The sequence below is a fragment of the Sinocyclocheilus anshuiensis genome, unplaced genomic scaffold, assembly GCF_001515605.1.
Source record: "Sinocyclocheilus anshuiensis isolate Anshui unplaced genomic scaffold, SAMN03320099.WGS_v1.1 scaffold579, whole genome shotgun sequence".
NCBI lineage: Eukaryota > Metazoa > Chordata > Actinopteri > Cypriniformes > Cyprinidae > Sinocyclocheilus > Sinocyclocheilus anshuiensis.
Genome location: NW_015551075.1, coordinates 722269 through 743790, shown reverse-complemented (window position 1 = coordinate 743790; position 21522 = coordinate 722269). Strand labels below are relative to the sequence as shown.

At 36.3% G+C, this 21522-nt stretch overlaps 1 protein-coding gene across 3 annotated transcripts in view; it reads right to left on the bottom strand.

The window, feature by feature from the left end:
* The window catches only part of LOC107662259 (A disintegrin and metalloproteinase with thrombospondin motifs 17-like), a 131473-nt gene that overhangs the window by 64264 nt on the left and 45687 nt on the right, over positions 1 to 21522 (bottom strand). For all 3 annotated transcript variants that reach the window (XM_016452209.1, XM_016452210.1, XM_016452211.1), the window contains exons 7-10: positions 18611 to 18654; positions 7013 to 7118; positions 3035 to 3175; positions 695 to 845 (exon numbers count right to left, since the gene is read on the bottom strand). In XM_016452209.1, coding sequence (XP_016307695.1) covers positions 695 to 845; positions 3035 to 3175; positions 7013 to 7118; positions 18611 to 18654 — 442 coding nt within the window. The remainder of the gene's footprint in view (positions 1 to 694; positions 846 to 3034; positions 3176 to 7012; positions 7119 to 18610; positions 18655 to 21522) is intronic.

The following is a 21522-nucleotide window of genomic DNA, read 5'->3' as shown; positions in this document are numbered from 1 at the left end:
AATATAAAAAAAAAAAAAAAAAAAAACTTTTTAAACCGTTTAACGGATTGTATTAATCAGTCAAAAATTCTTACAGTCGGTTAATGGTTAACTGGTTAAAATGAACATCCCAAGCAGAATCATTTACATGTATAACATAAATTATTATACCACAATTATGAAGTCACATTTAATATTGTGACTATTACAAAGACCAAACAGATTCATACCAAATTAAATTTATTTTTAATGTGCATATTTTATATCTTAATTTATGACTTTTATTTTCATTTATGTACCATTTAAACTAAATATATATGTATATTATTATATTACTTAAAATTTATGCATTTTAATTTATTTTATAAAGAAATTAATTTATTTCATGTTTTTTTATGCAATATGTAGGAGGCTTTTAGTGGATAAACATTAAACCCTTTTATGATATTCACCTGCTACAAGTGTAGCCTGGATAAATTTATCCTTCAACTAGATACATATGGAAATGATCCCAGGACCAAGACAACAAAGTAACTGCAATGGGATTCTGTCACATATATATGAGCTTGTTTAGGTCCAAAAGTTTCAGTTGCATGTTGCCAGTGTTTATTTGTGTTTACATACGCTGCATTGTGTCCGTTTACGGTATGGAAACATGTAGTGCATGAGCACAGTATGATATCAGTGCATTCCCAGATGAAAGACACGCACACACCTCCATATCAGTGCAGAACGTAGCGTTGGTGCCGAATAGGATCTGGCACTGTTCGTCAGCGCTGTAGTGCATCCCGGGAAGTTTGGCTGGCAGGTGGATGGGGTAGCGATTTCGTGGATCAGTATGCAGCAAACAGGCACTTGCTTTCGATCTGAAAGACAGTAAGATGTTAGACAAACGATGTACACAACATCTTCACACACAACTTTATGAATTGCAAGCTTTCTTATAAAAGAAATTAGGAATTGTTGTGCTTCTAATACTGGTTTTCCATTGCTAATTCATTTGCTCAAAGTAAAATTCATATTTCTCCAAGTCCACTCTCTCATCTTTCAATAAGTGTAAGATTAGACAAACACAGTAGGGTTGGGCGATGTCTACCAAATTGGCATCAGACGATGTCTACAGTGAAACATCGACAGATTTCTGCAAAACCTGCAAAGGAGAAATATTTTGAAAAGGTTGACGTTGATGCTTTAAAGCCTAATGAGCGCATGCACTTCAGGTTTCTCAAGCACATCTGCTCTCTGTAAATATTTAATATTTCAGCTCACCCTAAAATAATCAGGCAGGCATGGCCTGTGTGAGAGAAAAAACTATGTGTTTAAGAGAAAAAAAATGTGTTATGTTATGAACGAATGAACAAACAAGCAAACATAAATAAATAAGTAAATTCAACTCAACAAAACAAAACAAAAAATTTAAAATTTAAAATAAAATAAAATAAAACAAAACAAAATAAAATAAAATAAAATAAAATAAAAAAAATAAAAAAACCGGCACAAGAGGGAAAATGCTGTCATACAGGGCATGTGTAAGTTTATATACAAGTGACAACAGGCATGTGTGAATTCACAGTAATTATGTGATTGCCTTCTGCAGGATGAATACATGTGATGCTGCTTCAAAACGAGGCAGCATCATTTTGTGCCTACCTTTTGAAACAGCCTTCACGTGTGCGCCTATGACGCCTACATAGGCAGCTCACCGGGTTTTGAAGCAGAGCCCGGCTGTCGTGTTATCGTAGTGAGGAGCTTTACTCTACAGGAAAAAACTCTAATCTGCCTGATTGTCTCCGGCATTAAAATGCTCTCAGAAGCTCAACAGCAGAGTTTGGATAAAGCTGGTATCTGCTTGGATACGGTGACACTCTGTAGTCTGAATTGAGGTCAAAAGCGCGGCGGGCACAGCAGACAGTGAATCCTGCAGCTTTATTCTGTCATCGGCTGCAGTACATCTGTGAGGATCGATGACTCCAGCCGGTTCTTTGTTTATAGAGCAGCAGCAGACAATATTAAGCCTGGGTTTCCAGAATGAACTCTCCTCTATTCAAATGTTTGTTCACCTTCCTCAAGGATATTTGCCAGAGAATTAATGTGGGAGACTGAATCTAGCCTAGTTAGTGGTACTTAGTTAGGTGTTAGTAGTAACTAGTAATAGCTTGCTTAAAATCAATTATACATATTGCCAGTATTCACAATTTGTATTTTCAAATATTTGTAGTGAATTTTATGAATTTATTGAATTAATCATAACATACAGTGGTGTGAAAAAGTGTGGGCCCCCTTCCTGATTTCTTATTTTTTTGCATGTTTGTCACACTTTAATGTTTCAGATCATCAAACAAATTGAAATATTAGTAAAAGATAACACAAGTGAACACAACATGCAGTTTTTAAATGAAGGTTTTTATTATTAAGGGAAAACAAAATCCAAAACTACATGGCCCTGTGTGAAAAAGTGTTTGACCCCTAAACCTAATAACTGGTTGGGCCACCCTTAGCAGCAACAACTGCAATCAAGCGTTTGCGATAACTTGCAATGAGTCTGTTACAGCGCTGTGGAGGAATTTTGGTCCGTATGGAAAAGTAGTAAAACCAGATAACTGAAAACTATTAAAATTAAAGTGTAATTACAAATTACAAAAATTACTAATATAATTATATCAACTTTTATATTATTTATAAATAAAAAATCTAATTTTGAGAAATTATTTTAATTAAAGATTTTTTTTCTGAAAATGTCACTGTAGTTTAATTATATGCATTATATGCAGAATCTTATTTGCTATAATTAAATATAATAAATTATAATTGATCAAATACAATTATTGCTATATTGTTAAATTACATATTCTCTCTCTCTCTCTATCTGTCTATCTATCTAGTAAATACAACATTTTCCAGAAATTCATAAAAAATATTTTCCACTGTCTAGTTATCAGTATTGGCTATTGAAAGCTAACAGGCAATAACACCTACTAACACCTAACCTACTAATAACACCTAAAAACAGAGGCTAGTTTGAGGATTTTACATCTTACAGCACACACAGTCTCACCTGAGGAACTTCTCCAGGTCGTCACGACTGCAGCTGGACCAGGAGAGGTCACTGGGGTTACGACCTTTGACCCATTCCCCGGACATGATGTGAGAGTGGCCCGTGCAGCTGGCGTGATCGTCATCATGGCTCATGCCCATGCTAGAGAGACAAGACCATCAAAAACACCAAACACTAATAAGAAACAGCAGTGATTTGACAAACTACGAGTCTCCCCCAGGCAAACTTAGTGCACAATAAATAGTTACTGTGCTTGTTAAACATAATCATTAACACGCCGTTTACGAAGCTTCCCTTGAATGCATAACAATACATTATTACACCGAAAAAGAGCAAGTGTGCCCATGAAAACCAAAGCAACCGAGTCAGAGAGAGCCGTAACAGTGCTTTCTCCAAAGCCCTGACCTACATTTCCCAAATTAAAAACAACAAGCGAAAACTGAAGCGGCAGCTGCGAGCGCAGGAACTAATAAAGAGAGCAGTTGCGTCTCGGCTCCCGCTAAAGACCAAAGCAATAAAAGTCGAAAGGAAAACGAACACAACAGAAATCAAGGAGTCGCTGCGGAGAACTAAACGAACAAGGAGAAGAATGTGAGCGCCACAGCAGTTTCATCGCCGCTTTCTTTCCAGCTCTAACATTGATGAGTGGCTTTTAATGTCAGTGGGGTGATTTGGTTAATAAGTGGACTGAGATGAGAATCTCTCTCACACTAAAACAATACTGGGAGGTTTATAAGGGTGCCAAATGTCTGTTGTGTTAAAATTGTTTAAGGGAGAGAGAGAGAAAAAAACATGATTGGCCTTATTAAAACAGAACGTTTTGCTGCCAAGCTAATAACGGTCAAGTGCTTTCACAAGCCAAATACCCTATCAAGCGTGCACTGGACTTAAAAGACTTGGAAGGGAAGGCATCATGCATGACCAATAGTGACTTGGTGCTTACAGATATAGGCTGGAAATCTAAATGTACAACAAGGTGTTGTATGTATGTTGCTATGCAGGTCTAGATGGTTTCTGACTGACCCAAGTCAAAAAAGTCATATTGCTTAGAAAACATAATTGCACACCGTATAAGCCACAATTGAGGTCCATAAACTGTAAAAGCTCCTTGCCAAATGTTAATATCCTTAGTGGTTTGTATCACTTCCCTAACTCTATATATGATAAAAATGCTGTATGAAAACAAACATTTCTCAAGTGTATGTGCTTACATTTGGTGGCTAATTACACTATGAAGGAAACACATACTGAACAATCTCTCACCGTTTGCTAGTAAAAGAAAATAACAAGAACTGCTTTGGAGATATTCTTATTTTTCACTTATACTGAATTCACACTTGGATGGAAGTTTGGGGTAAGAAATGAATACTTTTATTCAGCAAGGGCACATTACATTTTTTAAAAGTGACAGTAAAGACATTTATAATGTTACGAAAGATCTCTATTTCAAATAAATGCTGTTCTTTTGAACCTCCTATTCATCAGAGAATCCTGAAAAAAATAAAAATGTCACGGTTTCCACAAAAATATGAAGCGGCACAACTGTTTTCAACATTAATATTAGTAATAATACATGTTTAAATACAAATAAATAAATAAATGTATGTTTCTTGAGCAGCAAATCAGCATATTCGAATGATTTCTGAAGGATCATGTGATGCTGAAGACTGGAGTAATGATAAATAAAATCATAAAATTCAGCTTTGCATCACAAGAATAAATTACATTTTAAAATACATTGAAATATGTGGAAAACAGCTATTTTAACTAGTAATAATATTTCACAATTTTACTGTTTTTAAATGTATTTTTGATCAAATAAATGTGCTTTGGTTTGCACAAGAGACTATTTTTGAAAGCATAAAAAAACTGTAAATAGTGTCATTCACACTGTAATTTTCCAGTCTCACCCATCCATTCATTAAACAGACTCATTTATCCTTATTCTGAAAGGTGCTTTGACTAATGATCGCATAAGCAATGATGACATTAATGAGGCATTGTGGGCGGACTGAAATATGACGTGACACACTTCTCCTATACGGAGTATGTTTTCATTTCAAATGAGTCGATGCATGCGGCAAAGCCCACATTAGCGTTACGCCTAGAGCACCCTAATCGTGCTCCTTCAGCTGTTATTATTGGAAAATGATCAGCGTCTACACTTGATAAAGCAAGACTAAAACAAGACTCTCAGACAATCATCAGGCTCTGTTACACCCGCGTGCCAAATCAAAAGGCCGTGAGCAGATTGTACTCTGCTCGGTACTCTGAGAAATCTCAGTCCATCAGAAAGTGTGATGCTGTTGCATGTGTTTATTAGAGACTGTAAATGCCATGCTGACAGAAATATTCAACGCTAGCGACTCTATAAAATAATCATATTGACATGTCTTGCTACAGTAAAGACCTAAACCCTCACATAAACCCGTAACATACTCGCTTTATTAGTGTTTTTACAGACTGGAGACAATGGAGCTCTGTGTGTGCGTGATGATAGAGCCGCAGCCTTGGTATCGGCACCAGTCGGGCGTGATCGGTGCCAACTCATTACTGCCCGGCATTAAAGCCGACTTTGGCCCGTGGCGTCCCGCTGCACGCTATACTGGAGCAGGTACGGCGATAACTCCTCTGAAGACTGGCGCTTACGCTAATGTAGCTTGGCATTTTTCCAGACAAATTTTGGTGTTGGCTGCCCATCATTGTTCTATCAAAGAGGGCTTTACGCTAGCGAGGAGATGAAGGGGAGCTATTGTGAGAAGCGTGTTTTTGTTCGGTTCAATCCTATAATTCATGTGAATGATACATGTTCATCAGCATGTTCTCTTTCAGGTATTTCGCTAGGTTTTCCAAAGCACACGGTGAGGATGGAATTGTGTCAGAGTCTAAATCGCTTATTAACGAGAGAAACCTGATTCACCGGGACGTATACAAGTAACCTGTTGTTAAAAGAGCAGAGCTGGGTATTTAGAAAAACCAACAGAGGGTTTAAATGACCAATTTCGATCACAAACTAGATATTTACAAGTCTGAAGATGAGTCCGGTCATGGATGAAGATCTGGCTGGGTGCTTTATCTTTTGGTGAGCTTAGCTGAGATCGCATTCTTCTACTTGTTTGACCAAATTGGCAAATGTTGGCGGCCTTAAAAAATAAAAATAAAATCCTGGTCTGTGTGAACACCAATGAAAAGTTAAAGGGATAGTTGACACAAAAATAAAGATTCTGTCATCATTTGCTCACTCTCATGTCGTGTCAAATCTATGACTTACTTACTAGTTAAAATACGCTTTCATTGTATAGGAGTGCTTTTAATAGCTAAAACATATACTACTGCTCAAAAGTTTGGGATCAGTACGATTTTTTTTATGATTTTTAATGATTTTGTATAATAATATTGTGAAATATTATTACAATTTAAAATAACTGTTGAATATATTTTAAAATGCAATTTATTTTTGTGATCAAAGCTGAATTTTCAGCATCATTACTCCAGTCTTCAGTGTCACATGATCCTTCAGAAATCAGTCTAATATGCTGCTCAATAAACATTTCTTATTACTATCAATGTTAAAAAGCTTCATATTTATGCTTCATATTTTTGTAGAAACCATGTTGCATTTTTTTAGGATTCTTTGATGATAATAAAGTTCAAAAGCATTTATTTGTAATTGAATCTTTTGTAACATTATAAATGTCTTTACTGTCACTTTTGAATAATTTACTGCATGTGCGTTTTGCTAATTTTACTACACTGGAGAACTACCAAAACAGATTTTGACGGTCATTATTGAAGTTTCTGGGATCCCAAACACAAAGAACATTAGACATATTAACAAGTTTGTCTCCACTGAAGTACCACAAGGCATCTCAGAAACTAGTTGTATAATTAACTGCGTCCTATCAGAGCTGATGATGGAGCAAAACTGTGACAATCACAGGGGCCTCTAAATCAGATTTCTGTGGTGTTTGGACTCACTTGTGGCCCAGCTCATGAGCGATGGTGAAGGCCAGGTTGAGTCCGTTGTCCTCCGCCAGCACACACTTCCTCCTGGAGCTACAGGTGCCGCCCAGATAAGCGATTCCTGTGGAGAGAGCAAAGCACAGAGCGAGAAGATAATGGACAGACAGGAAACCACAGCTGAAGCACAAATCTGACAGTTTAATGTCTGAAGCTCATTCATACTGACTGGATATCAGTCGTTGCTGCTAATCGCTGTCAGTTTTAGTTTACTTTTGACTTCCTCATAACTGAGAGGTTTGTAATTTTGGATGCGTTTATATGCCAATTTCAGTCATCTGATTCGTCCGCCTGTCCTGAGGAATAACAACATATTCCTGCAAGAAATTAAAATTTTCCTAGAGGAAAAAGCAGTGCCATAAAGGACACAGATATGCCATTCATTTCATATTTAACATTTGGTTTTGTTCAGTACTGAACATTATTATTATTGTGTATTTCGCTGTTTTTTGTTAAATTGTGATCTATAAATAAATATCTATAAATCTCTCTCTCTCTCGCTCTCTCTCTCTCTCTCTCTATATATATATATATATATATATAAAATAAACATTACAATATTTATAAATTATGATACTGTAAATACATTGAAGCATAAATAATTAAATACTATAGGATACAATATTTTATATATTATGTATAATACAGTATTTCTACATTTTGATCATTATTATCATTTAAAATTTTATTATAATCATACATCTTTTTTGTTACCAGGATAGTTTTGAAATAAATACATTCTCAAAGCAACTATATAATGTAAGTCCCAAACAATTACATTGTTTCATCTTTATAGTAAAATAAATAAATAAATATTCAGATTAATGTTTCGGTCCAAAAAAAATTAATAAAAAAAATCCAGCAACATGCAAAATACATTAGAAGACCCTAGCAACCGCAATGCCCTGGCAACCACCCACAACACTTCATGACAGTGAGTTTGCACAGACAATCAACAGTCTGAATGTCTTCAGAAAATATAAAAATCTATACAATTGCACAACTATTTTGCATAAACTGACAGCAAACACAAGCCCTATACGAGTCAGTGAGTGATGCCACAGATGTGACACCAGAAATCTGTCACATCACAGACTATCACCTTTCTAGTGTTCCTGTGAAAGCACCTGGTTTGTGTCTGACACTGGACAAAACCCAGACAACCTCACTTAGCCTCTGACCGCCATAAGTGAAATCAATAACCGGAGAATGAAACTCAGCCCAGATGCTTGTGTTAAAAAGCAAAAAACAACACAAAACTATGTTTAGGATGACAAGAGAGCAGTTTGGTCCAGCAGAGGTAGTTTTATATGGAATAGCACAACAGGAAATGAGCACGGTTGAATGTATGAGCACATGGCAGGTCACATTTTTCAGTTTGTGCCATTTTTGCAATATGCAATGCTGCGTCGCTGAAGAAAACTATATGAACTATATATAAAACTATGCAACATTTAGCAGGCTTCAACTGATCAAATCTGGTCAAAAACCCCGTATCAGTTCACATCTGCATTATATATATATATGCATTGGATGGATGTTTTTGGATATTGCTTTGTGTTTCTGCATTGAGTGATGGTGCTGTACTGAGCAGCATTCAGTTTATTGAAAATATCTCACTGAACTTAAATCATCATTCACATTTCTCTTATGTAGAGAAATGTTATATATGTGTGTGTGTGTGTGTGTGTGTATATATATATATACACACACACACAGACAAATAATATATATCATAATACATAATTAATAATACATAATACATCATAATGCATTATTATTAATTATTAGAATTTATTTAAAAAAAAATAGTATGATCATGTTTTTTTTATTATCAGTATAGTTTAGAAACAAATGTAATAAATAAATGTTTTTAATTCTCAAAGCAATTATATAATTCCCAAATAATTAATTATTTTCATCTTTTCATTATTTTTATAGAAACATAAATAATTAAAAACATTCAGATAGACCAAGTATCTATTTTTTTTTTATCTGTAAAAGCAACAGAAAGCATTTTGAATTAGTAAATTACAAAAAAAAAAAAAGAAACATAAAAAAAAAAGTTAATGCAACTTCTGTTTGGGAGCGTAAATATGGTACCTTAAAATGTTTACTACATAGGCAGCTCACTACAGTAGGTTTTGAAAGAAGTACATTATTACTTATTATTAACCAATGTGAATAAAAGCATTAAGCAGCCTATAAAAGGTAACAGCTGTTTATTATCAAGACACAATGAAAATACTGAACAATAACAGCGTGACTTATACAACCACGTAACACATCTTATTAAAAAAAAAACTAGACTAGAAATAATTTCTGGACTTAAATGTTTCACACAGTGGTTCAATAAATATTGTTCTAGGGCAAATAAAAAAAGAAACCCTGCAATTACAAAATAAAGAGACATTTGGATGTTCCACTGTAGCTCATAAATCAACGTTTCTTTGTTATTTGCTCGCAATGTTTGATGACTGATGCTGGAAACAATTGCAATGTACTGTAGCATGCAGGAAAAACAAATGAACTGTGCTTTATCATTCTTCAATCTATGGTGTAGAAATACTCTGAAAACAAAACACATCACCATGTATGGAGACTAAGCTGAAATCCCAATTCAGTCAACTAGCACAGAGTCAAAGCTGTAATATCATATTAGCAATACAGATGACTTGATGATTTACTTGTTTCAGGGTGATTTTTTCATCTTTACACATGGAGCTGAGGTCTAAAACACATGTCGGAAAATAATGGGCTTTGCCATTTTTTACACTGACTGGAAACATATGATGGAAAAATTATTTTCCTTGAATGCCATATAAAAAGAACAGCAGGTTGATTGGAAAACAGATGTTGTCCTAAATTCCTCCACTTCGCTTCTAAACCTCCATTTCTTTTTTCTTTTTTTTTTACAGCCATGCATACTTAGACAAGCGCTGCAATTATATCTGCTACATCTGTCATGGGCTGATTTACAGTTTGAGGTCAGATGAGTTCAAGTTTCTGTAAGCAAGTCTCTGCAATCGTTCTGTGCAGTTATTTTTATAGCTTGCTTTGAGTTGATGGAATGTAATCTATAATGTGTAATGACTATCTCGATGGGTGAACTACACATGACAGACAGGTAGGCTTAATAAGGTACACCTTCACTGCAAATGAATGGAAATGAGAGCTCAGCAAATTATTTAAGCCTTCTTTCATGTTCCATGGAAATGACAGCAGTCTGATTTGGAATGTCAAGAGGGACAAAATGGAACTCAATTGTAAGTTTCATTTAATTAAATCAATTTAATTGTTGAATTTGTAAAAAGTGAGAAAACTACAATTCTGAAACTGAACTGAATTTAAACTGATATTCAAAAGAAATTCCAGAGAAGCAAAATTTGTTAAAATAGATGGAAAGAATAGACAGACAAAGAGAACGACAGACAGACAGAGAGAACGATAGAAGGACAGACAGACAGAGAGAACGATAGAAGGACAGACAGCCGGATAGAACGATAGAAGGACAGACAGACAGACAGACAGACAGACAGACAGACAGACAGACAGACAGACAGACAGACAGAGAGAACGATAGATGGATAGAACGACGAACAGACGGACTGTGTCTGTCTGTCCTTTTATCGTTCTCTCTGTCTGTTCTTCTATCGTCCTCTCTGTCTGTCTGTCTGTCCTTCTATCGTTCTCTCTGTCTGTCTGTCATTCTATCGTTCTCTCTGTCTGTCTGTCTGTCCTTCTATCGTTCTCTCTGTCTGTCTGTCTGTCATTCTATCGTTCTGTCTGTCTGTCTGTCCTTCTATCATTCTCTCTGTCTGTCTGTCTGTCTGTCCTTCTATCGTTCTCTCTGTCTGTCTGTCTGTCTATCGTTCTCTCTGTATCTAGTTGTCCTGGTCTCCGCTGTCTTTCAGGGCTGTCTGTCTGTCTGTCTGTCCTTCTATCGTTCTCTCTGTCTGTCTGTCTGTCTGTCTGTTTTTCTATCATTCTCTCTGTCTGTCTGTCCTTCTAACGTTCTCTCTGTCTGTCTGTCCTTCTATCGTTCTCTCCGTCTGTCTGTCCTTCTATCGTTCTCTCCATCTGTCTGTCCTTCTATCGTTCTCTCCGTCTGTCTGTCCTTCTATCGTTCTCTCCATCTGTCTGTCCTTCTATCGTTCTCTCCGTCTGTCTGTCCTTCTATCGTTCTCTGTCTGTCTGTCTGTCCTTTTATCGTTTTCTCTGTCTGTTGACAGATAGATAGATAGATAGATAGATAGATAGATAGATAGATAGATAGATAGATAGATAGATAGATAGATCAGGTGTGATGTTGACTGTTTCTGGTTTAGATCTGCAGAAAGCGGCCGTCAGCAGCACAACCGATTACAGAAGCTCAGGAACAATGAATGAGATTGCTGGGCCGGTGATATCAGCAGCTGAATTTGACTCAGCGCTCGCCACGGGCCCCGCAGCTCACAGTCCAGCCAGACAGTCTCAGAAAGACGGGCCTAAATACACACAGCGCCAGGAGATATTTTGGCGATTATTTATCTGGGGTTAATTTGCCGTAAGCACATGTAGAGTGCTTTGCATTCACAAGTTGAGCCCTTTCGTGACGAGAGAAGAACAGCGAATCTACCAGCTCAGCAGCCTGGGCGGCCCGGCTGAACACGGACAAATGCTTTGTTATTAGTTGTGAGGAGCGCTTTCAGTGAGCTGCTTTACACGACAACATCAATGTCAAAGACAGCCATTGCATGCAGGATCAGTCTTTCATCTATCTGTATATATATCTATACATGTATAGATATTATATACAGTATGTATCTATCTATCTATATCTTTATATCTATATCTTCATTTCCCATTTCCAACAGCAAGCAGAGACGTTCAGCTGATTTAATTTAAACACAAGAATGTGAGACAACAAACATGCAAACAAATATCAACAGTCTGAATTACAACCAGATTACAAACAAATTTTTCATTGAAAGCTCCCTGGAAAACAAGAGAAAAGTCAAATGAGATCTTTTTAATATCTCAATTGTTTACTCTAGATTTTTAATATCTCAGTTGTTTCTCCAGGCCAGGTTTGGTTGTCAGCCTAAAATCAACAAGAAATGGCATTCGCAACACATTTTACTATGTACATTTTTTTTATTTATTTATTTTTTATCCATATTTTAATACTATTTTCATGTAATATATTTCCCCAATTTTTTATTTACTGTTTTCTATTACTTTATTTTAAAAATCAATCCATTTTTTTTTCTCAAAAGCTTAGTGACAAACACTACACCTTTTCTATTATATCTCGATTTTTTTCTTCTACACAGTAATGGGATAAAATAAAAAACACACTGTTTTTAAACTGTTATATTAAATTGTATATTATATAAAATAAATATATTATATATAATATATATAGTTATAATTATTATGGTTTAATATGTGTCAGAAAAAAAGTTTTTGAATATTGAAACCATTAAGTATGCAAAATAGTAATTTACCTGAGCAGGGAAAACTATGTCTAGGATTTTCTTGAGTTTAATAAACTGTTTTCCACGATACACTCCATTTAAAGCTTCAGTTTTACAGTCCCACACTGAACCATTCCTCTCAAGCCCTCAAACGGCCCACAGAAAACAGGAAACGGCACGTTGAACCTACTGTGCAGGAGGGCTTATAAAACCATGGAGACGATCCACAGAACTGAACATCAGGTTCGTTTCCATATTACCCAGAACACCACACTTTACACAAGCCACATTCCCAGAAGTTCAGAACAGAGCAACGGAAACTTCAAAAACAGACATGAAAAGACGTCTGTGAGGTTTTTGTGTTCACGATTCTTCATGGTGTTTCTTGTGGCCTTCAGCTGAATGTATATATAATGGTAGCAATCGACCGTGATTTAAAGTCCAGCTCACGGTTGTGGTGCTTCATTGAAGCAAATATCAATAAACACTGTAAAGTGGGCCGGTTGAAACAGGAGTTGCTTATTATGACTAAACATCCCACATCCGAGTCAGGACACGATGGAAATCCCAAAACACTGAGGCATATTTTTCTGTTTGTACCAGAAAGAGGTCAACTTTTAAAACTATGAGAGCTTCACTCAGGAAAGCTTTAAAACTGTTGTGATGTAATGATCAACTTTTGCACATAGCCTCATATTTAGTGTTAGTGATTTGAACAAACCACTAAGCCAAAAGGCGCGGTCATATTAGTGAAATTTCATCGAGATTTTGTGGATAAATCATGTCTATTGTCAATAGTGTAGCGATGCATGAAACATAAAAACATTACAAAAAAACTTCTCTGAAGTTTACATTTATTTAACAGACAAAACAAACATGCCAATCTACAATTGAGGTACATTTTTCCCTCTTGTATCGGTCTTGTGGGGCAGCTGTAAAAGTTAAACCCCTCGTATCAGATCTCACTTGAGTTGTGGACCATTTGCTCAGGGCGAGGAACTCAAAGAAACAGACTTCAAAAGCCAGGAAGTGAATCTGAGATGGCAGACATTAAGCCTGAGGTATGAGCTTATCCCTTCTCAATCAAACCCTATCTCAATGGGATCCTTGTACATCAGCTGAAAAGAGAGGAGCTCCATTTAAACACAGACTTCTCCAAGACGAGGCATCTCCGCTCCTCCTTCCTGAATGAATGGGGAAATTCCTCTCATTTAACAATTACAACCTTTAACCGAGTTCAGAGGGTGATTCCAGACGGTTAGATGTGCAGATGGGAGGAAATGCAACCAAGATGATGCTACATGTGTTTTCATGAAATTATTCCACATCTTTTTTTTAGGCAAATTTATCTTTTGCTGTAAAAAACTGAGCCGTTTTGGCATCAGAAGTAGAGTTTTTGGCGTTTAAACAAATAAATCACAGTTTGCAATGGGTAATTTCCAGTATTGCATCCTCTGGCAGGAGGGATTTTTGACATTTACCGATTTTTTCTAAACCATTTGATTTAACCCTTGTGCTGAAAATCCTTTACCAACAGTAATTTGGTGTTCCTGGTCAAAAATGACCAGTCTTTTAAAAATTGCTTATAAATCTGAAATTATAAAATTATTATCACCAAATCACACATTCAATCATTTAATCAACTTGTTTCAATCAATTAGCACAGGTTTTGTATTTCTTTTTGGAACTGATTAGCCATTGTCCTCACTGATCTGAGCCTATGCACCTCAGTTTATGAGTGAAAACAAAACATTATTTGTGGATAATTTTTGGCAATATTCATTAAAAATCTGAGGTGCATAAACTCAGATCAATGAGGACTATGATAATTCAGTTCCAAAATGAAATTTTTTTTTTTTTAGGGAAGTTGTTATCCCCTGTGTGAGCAAAGTCAGTAAGTTTTAGTCCAATGCGATATCATTAACTAGAATGAGGGTTAAAGAAAAAAAAAAAAAGAAAAAAAAAAAGGCAAAACTCTGCATAGGCAAAGTTAATTTTTGTTTTTTTTTTTTTTTTTTTGCTGATTCAACTAAAAAAGGATGACACGGATGAAAGGTCTGCAAAACGCTTGGGTTGTTCAAGTTAAATGCGGCTCACATCTTAAAATGTAAACGTATAAATCAATTTTGCAATATTTCGCTAAAATAGTTTTAAACATTTCTTGGCTGTCTGTTTTCCTACTGCTGGTGGAGCATAAAGTAGGTTTAAGTTGATATCCGTGAGGTTATTGCTGTTTTTTCATCACTGGCGCTGTTATCAAAAAAGCTCTCGTTTGACGGACACTCACCAGACTTTACTTGGTTACCCTAACCCTACTACCAAACGACTCGAGACCATATACAGTCAAATAACTATAGAACTGCATCATGCGAGTGTTAAATCACAAACAAAGATGTGGAACAGAAATAGAAAGTCTGCTTATCTTACGTGTCTTGACAAGGAGGCCTTCGCTTGGCTGCCTCCACAGACTGCAGGTTTTTCACGGTTGAGGTCAATGTTCCCCTGAAGGAACTGGCCCACCCATACAGAGAGACGGCCGCTCAAACTCATCATTCTAGGGATGCCTTTCCCAGTTGCGGTATAATAGCAGCAGCACTGTGACCAAATGATTTCCATCATGCCGGAACAATTACGGCCCGCTCCGATTGTCTGGAACTGAACAAACGTTCTTGAGGTGGCTTCTGCGCTTGCAATCCATTCTGGATGCGATGACGGTCTCGTGATATGCAAACGCTAAAGAAAAGCATGACTGCTGAGCGTGTTTGGAAACTCCAGAATGGACGAATTTTTACCTTTAAAAGAACCTTAGACTCAACAGTATGGCGTGTCAAAACTTTGAGATGCGTCATGTGACTTTTCCTCCAAGGCTCTGTTCCAAATCCTAGTGGGCTGCCTACATAGTCATCAATGAGTTCTCGATGCAAAAGCTGTTGTATAAGGTAGGCAGCATGATTACAATGGTGTCTAATTCACCATCTTTTGGCCAATTCAGGCATCCTTCACAGAGAACACAATCTCATAATGTGAGCTCTGTGAAGAAATGCAATATTTATAATTCACTTTCTTTGTTTTATTACAATTAAAGATAACACATGCAATTAACTAAATATGTTTTTTAGTAAATTCTTTTAATGCCATTTATTCAAATTGACATTGGTGGTTCTGTTCTGTTTTATGTGACTTTGTTCATAACATTCATAATTTCAATGTTCTCTGTTCACATTTCCTGTGTGTTTCAACTAAGTTTTACAAATATAGAATCAAATATAGCAACATGAATAAAGTATTTATGATATGAATGTCTTGCAAACAAATTACACAAAGGCCAAATATTTCTCTTTCTTCCCTTAAAAAGTAGCTTGTGCTAACAATTTAACAGCAAAAATCGTAATCAGAACACACGACTACTTCTGAATGCCTGTTAAAGGGATACTCCACCCCAAAAGGAAAATTGTGTCATTAATCACTTACCCCCATGTCGTTCCAAACCCGTAAAAGCTTCATTCGTCTTCGGAACACAATTTAAGATATTTTGGATGAAAACCGGGATGATGGCAGATGGACTATTCTGACGATGTCTTTCATACTTTTCTGGACCTTGACAGTGTAATTTACTAGGCAGTCAATGGGACAGTCACAAGCCTCCCGGTTTTCATCCAAAATATCTTAAATTGTGTTCTGAAGACGAACGAAGCTTTTACGGGTTTGGAACGACATGGGGATAAGTGATTAATGACACAATTTTCATTTTGGGGTGGAGTATCCCTTTAATGGAGAAAGCTGCTTTGCGATATGGTGTAGTTACAACATCCACCAGCAGGGGCAAACTGAGCCATGTCAACCAGCCAAACCTTGACCTTGACAAATTTTATGTTGCCTTAAGACACCTTTTTGGCCAAAATGTGAAGCAGTACTGCATGTGTTATTTGCAGAGAATCAGTCTCAAAATATATTTTGTTTAGCACAGACAAAGTCAATTCATCCAATGGCAAAAATATTAGTGAAATGTGCTTTTCTACCATTAACAAACTCTACTCTGTATTTTTTATTTGACGTCTATAGAGATGGTTTCAAATCACTTATGTACACTATTGTTCAAAGTTTGGGGCCAGAAAGATTATTTAAACATTTATTATGTTACGAAAGATTTAAATGCTGTTCATTTGAACTTTCTGTTCATCAAAGAATAAAATGTATCATGGTTTCCACAAAAATATTACGCAGTGCAACTGTTTTCAACATTGTTAATAATAATATGTTGCATATTAGAATGATTCCTGAAGGATCGTGTGACACTGAAGACTGGAGTAATGATGCTGAAAATTCAGCTTTGATCACAGGAATAAATGTAATTTTAAAATATATTCAAATAGAAAACTGTTATTTCAAATTGTAATTATATTTAATAATTTTACTGTTTTTACTGTATTTTTCATCAAATAAATGCAGCCTTGGTGAGCAGAAGAGACTTCAAAAACATTGAACGGTACGAGGTTTCATTTCTAATAGGTTGCTGTTTTATTCGACTGCTGCCTCTCTAGAGAGCAGAAAAACAAAGCTGACTAGCTTTTGGAGCACAGCTCAAGAGCAGATCACAGTTCAGTGAGATACGAGTGAATAAGAGTCTCTGCTCTTGAATGGCAGGAATCCAGGGGGTCAGGGAAGGGGAAGTGACATGACTATTTTCAAATGCCCCACACAGAGAAATGTGTGAACGGCAGGTGGCCAGGACTCACGGATCAGTTTTGAGTTTGGGTGAAATCGAAGTTCCGATGACGAACACTCTGGATTAAAAAGATCACGGACTGACGTTCTCAAGACCCAAAGGCATGTTTATGTTATTCAGCAAACATTCATCTCTTGTTTCGTGTTTCTCCATCAATGACTGAATACTGATGGGATCATGTCAGAATGCTTAATGATCCATATCAAAAAGCTCAACAGATTTATGAAGAAACTGGCTGCATACAGGCGACCTCAAGCACTTTAACACAAACTACATTTATGTGTGTTGCTTACCCACTTTAAGCTCGCCAATAGGACTGTAGCATGTTCTGGGTGGTTAGTAGGGTGTTCTTATGCGGTTGGTGTTAAAATCACTGTAAAACGTCCTCTTGTGGCTTAAAAGACTTTTAGATAATTCTAAGATTTATAATACAATTTTGTGGCTTTTTACAGATAGCAAGAAAAGTTTTTTTTTTTTGAGGTATGTTTATGTCTGGGTCATATTTCATTGAAAAAAAGTCAAATAAAATTTTGCATAATAAATGCAGAACATAAATATGTTTAAAAAAGTACTAGAACCTACATGTACTTTTATACTAAAAGTATAATAAATATACTTTTATACTAAAAGTATAAATACAACAGTATTTTACTAAAATACTTTTAGCTATTTCATGATTTTACAAGACAGTTTTGTGGATTTTAACATATTGCAAGAAATGTTGCATTTTATGGTATGCATGTTTATATCTGGGTCGCATCAAAAAGGATTAGACATTTTGCATAAAAAAATAGAACCCAAAATGTAAAAAATAAATTAAAATTGCATTAATAAAGTAATTTTAGACACTAAAATTATGTTCCTAAAAATAATATACATTACATAGAACAAACTGCTTGCATAAGATCTGACCTGAAGAACTTTAACATATAATCTAGATTAGGGCTGCACGATAAATCGCATGTGATATTTAACGCGCATCTTATCAGTAAAGCCAGTTCTGTAATCAGCGGTAAATCTCCATCACGTGCGGGCTTTCACATGGAGAAGCATTTACTACCAAGATGCGCGTTAAATATCGCATGCGATTTATCGTGCAGCCCTAATCTAGATATTTTTACTGATTTAAAGAAAAAAGTGTTTCTTAAGCTTAGTGCTAAAATCACTTTAACACATGTCCTCTTGTGGCTTGACAAGACTTTTAGATATTTCAAGGATTTATAATACAACTTTGTGGCTTTCTGCAGACTTCAAGAGATATTCCATATTCCATTTTATTTTTGAGGTATTTGTGTGTGGTTATAAATTCCCATAAAGTAACTATGAGAAGAATTCACAAAAAAAAAAAAACGGTAGTTCAGCTAGACTTACCAACTGTGTCACAAGGCTCATCTTTGTGGACGCAAAAATCTGTTCTAGAGAGAGAAAACAAGACAAGAGAGAAACGGAGACACATGTTAGATAAGAGGAAAGAAAATCACAAATGAGATCTCTATTGCTTCTCCAACACAGCAATGAGATTAAAAAGAGAGCAAATGGAGACTTCCTTCTCCGATTTTTCTCCTATTAATCTCACATTTGTCTCCTTCAGAGTTTCAGAGATCTCAACAATATCTCAAACTGTGCTTAGACACCAAATTCTGCAGTCAAAAGTCTGAGATCTTACTATGAACAAACATTTCTCATCATTTCTTCCATGAACAAATGAATCTATGCTATTTACATTCACTTTATAACTCTATACTCTTTCTGTAAGCTGATTAATCACATATTTGTGTCTTTTATTTCTCCTAAGACACTTGATATCTGAGACAAGGTTGGCACATAAAAGAAACAACTGAGATGTTCATTGCACATTCATTCACTTGTGTATTATTTATTTATCAGAGAAATAAACTAACCAGCTTCAAGACAACAAAAGCAAACATTAAAGGCAAAGCAGCAAATAATCTCTAGTAAACAGGGAATGAAAAGCTGATTGATATATAATATCTTGAGAAGCTTCTATATATCTGTGACACAAAAGGCTCCTTCTGAAAATGTTTTTGTTTGTTTGGATGCCTGTTGCCTGACCCTGACCTCTGATGGTTAAATAGTGCATTGTGGGAAAACCACAGCGCTGTTGCTGTAACTGTGCGCTCCTGTCCCCTCATGTGGCATTCCTCCATCAGTCTAAAGAGTAACACTTCAAAACAAAGGTAAATTAATCACATCCTGCTCATTTCCTGCCCGACTCTTGTTTACATGAGGATTGAACCAGCCACAATGCTCAAGAGAAGTTACAACAACCAGACGAGAGTGGCATGAACTCAATATGACAGCGATGGCAGTAGAGCGTTTCTGTGACTTCTAATGCATAAAACCACTAACAAGCATTCAAGATTGACACTCAAACACACACTAGGGAGAATCGCACAATGCCTGTCAAGAAGATGCATGGGTTATATTTGACCCCAAAACCAAAAGACATTTTGCATTAGGAAATGTTTCTTTAGAATAAAAAAATACATATATATTTCACTCCAAAAACTGAAAATTAGACTAACCTAAAAATATGTTCCAAAAACAAATAAAAGAAAATAACAACATAAATCACCCAGTAAATGAGGCTTCGTAACATCATAACTGTTTTGAAACGTTTTGAAATTTCAATAGTTCGCCTTAGGGGGGCGATCTCTGTGAACCCGTGAATCATGCGAGTTCACTGAGATCATGAAAGCGTTTTCATTGGGTTTGTAAAAGCTGTTTTTATGCATGAGTTTTTGTTGCATTTACACAGTTTTGACCAGCAGTGTGCACCACCAGCATGTGGTGTTTCGAGTGCTTCGAAACAGTGAATCATTTTGCAAAGCAATTGGTTCAATTGATTCGAAGCTTCGAAATGGTTAATTTCTCCCATCACTAGGGAGTGGAATTGAAAGCGGAGCCGTCAAGTCGGACACTTTCTGCTCTCGATAGTGCGCTCTCACGGTGTTTGCATACTCTATCACAGATGAAGTAAATAACATGCAATATTTGTCAAATACACAGACGTTTCAGAAACGTTTTCATGAGCAACAGAAACACTTTTTATATACTGATTAATACAGCGCCATCGGTTCAAGAATAAAGTTCAACATAAACATATACTATTTAAATACCAATAAAGTGGGGGTATATATGCTTTTATCAGTGTTTTTTTGAGAAACGTGACTCAATATAACATTGCGACTACAATAAAAAAAGCTTTTGCTGTTCTAAAAACACAGATTTGTGAGTAGTATTGGAATTGAAGATGTTAGAAACACACGTCATTGTTGTCATGTGGTGAATTTGGCCAATCGTGAAACAGCGGTGTCATCATCAGCGCTCCTGCAGTCGCTCTGAAAAAGCTGAGTCAGCCAGCTGCTCTCGAAACGCTCTCACGGTACTTTGATGCCACACGTGACAGTGACGTGGCGTCAGTTCAAGTCGGACAAAATTTTTAACCGGCATGCACTGCTTCAAGTCAGTCACCGATCGGTCTGTGCAGGGCCGCATGAAGTCGAACGCACCTACTGGCAACATGAGGGCTATATATATCAAACAAAACGGGTGACATGACACAATCCAACAAATGAAAAACAAGACAGCTAACAAAATCAACCAATCACAACATGACACATTCACATTCCAACAAAGGAACCAATGGCAGGATCACATGACAGGAACCATGACTATGAAAAAAAAACAAAAAAGAAATTTATAAACATGTTTCTATAATACATGCATACATACAATGTATGTGTGTGTGTATATATATATATATATATATATATGATCAATATCACTTGAGTACAAGAGCGATACCGGCTCTATATCAGTGGCTGTGATTGCCTCCGGCACTTGGCCTGCGGCCTCGTGCCTCTGGCCTAATCACAGCCATGCTGATATAGAGCCGGTATCGCTCGAGTACGAGAGTGATATTGCGTTTATACAACAGTTCGACGGAACGTGTGTAATTAAACAAGAAACAACGGAGTGCCTAATAAAACCCTCTTTTGTGCGGAACTACGTATCAAGGGCATGTGCTGCTTCAGTTAGGTTATTAGTGAGAAATAATGAGGTTATAAGAGAGAAACAATGCCGCAAGACGTGCATCAAAATGAGAGAGAGAGAGACCGCGAAGCTAGACGTTTCTGCTTATATTAACTAACGTACTCTACGATTAGCTCAGTGAATAATAATAAAAAAAACATAGACCCGGCTAGAACAAGCGGAGTGATACAAAATTGTGAAAGGGCGTTCCTGTAGCGATACCAGTA